The 5019-nt window shown below is 47.0% G+C and overlaps 1 protein-coding gene across 5 annotated transcripts in view; it reads right to left on the bottom strand.

The window, feature by feature from the left end:
- Window positions 1-4356: 4356 nt before the first annotated feature.
- Window positions 4357-5019, bottom strand: part of LOC103460847 (protein disulfide-isomerase TMX3-like) — a 13847-nt gene continuing 13184 nt past the window's right edge. For all 5 annotated transcript variants that reach the window (XM_008403168.2, XM_008403169.2, XM_017303506.1 and 2 more), the window contains 2 exons: window positions 4745-4813; window positions 4357-4677 (listed from right to left, as the gene is read on the bottom strand). In XM_008403168.2, the coding sequence (XP_008401390.1) occupies window positions 4492-4677; window positions 4745-4813 (255 nt within the window). In that variant the 3' untranslated portion in view covers window positions 4357-4491. The remainder of the gene's footprint in view (window positions 4678-4744; window positions 4814-5019) is intronic.

The raw sequence follows: 5019 nt of genomic DNA, 5'->3' as shown, positions 1-5019 counted from the left end.
AAGGCTACACCTGGGTCAGTGATGATAGCTCTAAGGCCTCTCGCATTGACCACTTCTTCACAAGGGACTGCGCCCTAACCGATGCTAGATTGTCACCCGTTTTCTTTTCCGATCACCTCCTTCTGTCCTGCACACTTTCACTCCCTTCAGGTGAGACGACCGGGAGAGGTCTGTGGAAGCTCAACCGCTCCCTGCTGGAGGACCAGGCTCTGGTCAGCCAGTACCGGGAGCGGTACCGCGAGTGGCAGACCCTCCAAGACCTGTACGAAACACGAGCACAGTGGTGGGAGATGGTGAAAGGTAGGACCCGGACTTTCTTCAGACAAGCAGGGAAAAAGAAAAAGAAGAAAGAACAGAGATGCATGATGGGGCTGCAGAAACGGTTACAAAGATATTACCTTTTAAACCAACAGGGAATGGATTTTAATAAAGAAATAAGAGAAGTAAAGAAAGAAATGAACATTTTAGCACAAATAAAAAGCAAGGGAGTCATTTTAAGGAGTAGAGAAAGAGAAATAGAAGAAGGAGAAAAATGCACAAGATATTTTTTTAAGAAAATAATAAATAATCCAAGTTTTATCGCTGAACTGAAATCAGAAAACGGAAATATAGTATCCAACATAGAAGAAAAGAAAAGAGTGATTGAAAATTTTTACAGCGAACTATATACAGAAAATACAGCTAAAGAAAATATATATGAAACTTTGGGCTTTCTTGAAAAAAGTTTAAAAGAAACTAGTTTTTTAGAGCAGGATTTTACCCTTTTAGAGCTTTTTAATTCTTTGAAGAGTTTTAAAAGAGGAAAATCTCCTGGCTCAGACGGACTCCCTTTAGAATTTTACTTAACATTTTGGGACATTTTAGCACCTGATTTAATTGTTGTTTTTACTGATTTTAGTAATTTAGACACACTCCCGGATAGTTTTAGAACAGGAATAGTTACACTTTTATACAAGGACAAAGACAAAAGAGATCTTAAAAACTGGCGACCCATCACCCTTTTAAACGTTGATTGTAAACTTTTTAGTAAACTTTTAGCAGCCAGGATGCGCCGAGTGTTGGGGGATCTAATCCACCCGGATCAAGCCTGCGCGGTGCCGGGCAGGAGGATCACCGACAGCCTGGTACTGATCCGAGACACCATCTGTTATGCGAGAGACAGAAACATTCGGCTGATCGTCCTAAATTTAGATTTTGAAAAGGCTTTCGATCGGGTCTCGCACCAGTACCTTTTCCAGGTACTGCAAAAAATGGGTTTTCCTGGGAGGTTTGTAGCGTGGGTGGGCCTGCTGTACAGAGACATCTCCAGCAGATTCATGATTAACGGGTTTTTGACAAAAGCAGTGAAAGTGAACTGCGGTGTCCGTCAGGGTTGTCCGTTATCCGCCCTGCTCTACGTGACCTGCATCGAGCCGCTGGCGCAGATCTTGAGAAGGGACCCACTGATCTCAGGTGTAACGATACCGGGGAGTGGAGGGCAGGTGGCCAAATGTCTTTTATATATGGATGATTTTAACATTTTATGTACAGATCTTTTATCAGTAGACAGAGTTTTCCTTTTAACAGATTGGTTCGGCAAAGCGTCAGGCTCAAAATTAAACAAAGAAAAAACAAAAGCACAATTTTACGGACCATGGAAAAATAGTGAGAAAACAGGACTTCAGTTCCAGGTGACCCAAGAACAGAAAATTTTAGGAGTTAAATTTGATAAAAATGGCGAAGGGAAAACAAACTGGACAGAAATAACAGGAAGGGTAAAACAGAGACTAGGTTTTTGGACAATGCGAAACCTAACAATAGAGGGAAAGATTTTAATAGTGAAAGCAGTGATTTTACCAGTGTTTTTACTAACCAGTTCTGTTTTTATCCCCCCTAGGAGAGTGTTTTTAGAGCTGCAACGAGACATCTTTTATTTCATCTGGGACTCCAAATGGGAGAGATTAAAACGTGAAATAATGATGAAACCCAAAGAAAAAGGAGGGAAAGGAGTCCCAGACCTTTACCTGTTTTTAGGCAGCCATTACACCAGCACTCATTTTAAACAAGCCATGGACATTTTTAACAACCCAAAAACCAATGCTATGAATAGATTCTGGTTTGGGTCATATTTAAGAAAACTGAAACTTTTAAAGAGTGATTTTAGAAAACCAGCAGCTTTTAAACTGGAAGGAGAGGAGATCGGGATTTTAACTAACCATMGTTTTATTGTCTCTGTTGTGCAGGACCGGGAACCAGTGACTCCAGTGCGCGGCCTCCTGKTTGGAGACGCCACCACAGTTTGGCGCAATGTGGGCCATCCCGTCCTTCCGAACAAACTCCAGGACCTGTCATGGATGGTGGCTCATGAGATCCTCCCGGTCAGAGCCGTCATGCCTCCCGCGGCATGTYGGCGACGTCCATCTGCCCCCGACCCGGTTGTGGCGCGCCGGAGTCGGTGAGGCACCTGCTGTGGGAGTGCAGCGCTGCCAGGGACCTGTGGGCAAAGGCCGGCTCCTTGCAATTCCCATACTTACCAGCAGGGGAGGTCCTCAACATACAGCTAGTGCTGTACGGGGTGAGCCACCAGAAAATGGTGAAGAAGGACTTCGCGGAGATGTGGCTCACCCTCGCCACCATCAAAGACGCCATATGGACCTCCAGRAACCTGCTGGTAAGCAGGCGCAGGCAGATGCCCCCCGTGGCTGTGATCCGTATGGCGGCAGCAAGAAGAGGAAACATCGGAGCTGCAGGTGGCGCGCCAAGGACACAGCCACAAAGAAGAATCGCCTGCGCCTCCACGGACAGAGGACCCAGCAGCGGCGGCCTGGCCCTCCGGGTGAGGCAGGAGGGAAGGAGCAGCAGGGGGGGCTTCTCCTCTGAGCCCCACCGCCGATTGGAAGGACGGGACGGCCCAGAACTTTATAAGGAGTCACCCCGGTTCTGCTCAACTTTTAACATACAGAGTTTGGTTTTAACATCCTTGCTCTTATCTTCTTTTAGTTGAAAATGTGACAGATTGTTTTTTACTTTTGCTTATGTGAAAAGAATATTTCTGTATAGATGTGTTGCTTATAAAATGTTCAAAGTAACAATAAACTTTTTTTCGAAAGAAAAAATCTGTTCTTATCAGTTTAATATCTGATACGTCCCCTACCCGGGGACCATATATTAAATTGATTTTTGGAGCAGGGAGATGGAATAGGGGCTTGCTCCGTCCACTCCACGCATCGACCTGGTATTGCAGAACCTCCAGGACCGGTGCACCCCCTGAGCTGTCACCTGGAAAACCGATCAGATGGAAAACCGATCAGATGGCGCGATCACAATTCAATGTGCCACTATTAGTTATGTAGGGTATATTTTTATTTTGTAATTCAGGTCATGCATCTGGAGGCATGAACTTGTCTTGTTCCCCTCAAAAATAATTATCTTACAGTTTAGCAACACCAAATTTATATAACTGCCATCAAGAATGTTTTCTAACCTACACCTGGTAGGTCTGATGTGGAAAAACGTTTATTTATTGTAAAACTACTCCGTCTAACCCTCCGTTCTGGTGTGAGCCCAGAACGGCCTCCGTCCAGATCCATCCTGGTCCAGATCCATCCTGGTCCCTCAGTGGGTCAGGAGAGGAGCTGCTGCCTCTCCAGCTAACGTTCCGGGCGAGAGGCGGGGTCACCTGGACAGGTCACCTGGACAGGTCACCAGTCTGTCGCAGGGCAACACAGAGACACACAACCATGCACACACACTCACACCTAGGGAGAATTTAGAGAGACCAATCAACCCAGAGAGCCCACCATGCACAGGGAGAACAAGCAGACTCCATGCAGAAAGACCCCGGGCCGGGAATCGAACCCGAACCTTCTTGCTGTTGCCTTGCCGTCTGTTGCCCGTTGCCTTGCCTACCGGGTGCAGCCCTCCGTCCTCCATCCGGATCAACTACAGAAAATAAACGTCTTTTAGGCTTCAGGAGCCACCGTAGCTGGGCGTCATGGCAGCAATGAGCCTTAAGTGTTGCTAATGCTAATGCTAATGCTCCTGCGTGAACCGATTATACTGAAATGATTGGCCGATTTCTGCTGCCAGCCTGTTGTGGGTCAAATATCTATCAACATCGTTCCAACATTAGAAACTTCCCACCACAAAACCTGCGCTGAATGAGCTGCTCTTGCAGTAACAGCAAAAAGCCTCATTTCCCATCATTTCTATCCATTGGAAGCAGCAATCTTTAGCTGCCAGCCTCTCTTTACAAATTATAGTCTTATAGTCAATTAAAGAGCACAAAGTCAATAAAACCTCACCAAAAGGAAAAAATACAGTTTACTTTTGGGGCGGACCAACCAGGCCAACCGAAGGAATAAAGCCTCAGAGACATTTCACTGACTTGTGTTTTTAATTGGCATTAAAACAGACACAACTGAGCTGACTAATGAAAGTTCCTGTTTGAAAGTACATCTGGGTGAAACCAGAACCATTTCTGGACCTAAAGTCTAGTTCCTCTATGTCCGCTCAGTCGGACTTTTTCTCTGTCAGTTTCTTCTTGCGTTGCATCGACGGTGCCAGTAGAGGAGTGTCTTCGTCGTCATCAGCAGAACCGGGTCGGTTCTTGATGCAGAGGTAGCAGAAGACGCAGCCGACTGCGAGCGGGAAGCCGATCAGGAAGCAGCCGAGCACCGGGGCGTCCCTGAACACCGGCTAGAGGGACAGGCCGTGAGCAGAGGCTCGGACAGGAAGCAGGAAGTGGGTTGATGATGTCACTTACCATTAGAGTCATTCTGGTCTCGTAAAGGAAGCGTCGGACGCGCTGAGTGAAGCCGTTTCCCCCCAGAGCCTGAGGAGCATGTGAGAGAGAAATCAAGGACTTCCTGCTGCGCTGCACCTCCTCAGAGGAGCCCACCGCACCACCCAATGCCCCAAACTACTGCCCCAGCACATCGTATCAGGAGCACCACCCAATGCCCCAAACTACTGCCCCAGCACATCGCATCTGGAGCACCACCCAATGCCCCAAACTACTGCCCCAGCACATCGCATCTG

Source organism: Poecilia reticulata, unplaced genomic scaffold (genome assembly GCF_000633615.1).
Source record: "Poecilia reticulata strain Guanapo unplaced genomic scaffold, Guppy_female_1.0+MT scaffold_310, whole genome shotgun sequence".
NCBI lineage: Eukaryota > Metazoa > Chordata > Actinopteri > Cyprinodontiformes > Poeciliidae > Poecilia > Poecilia reticulata.
Note: the sequence above shows the minus strand (reverse complement) of the source record. Positions and strands in the feature narration are given on the sequence as shown.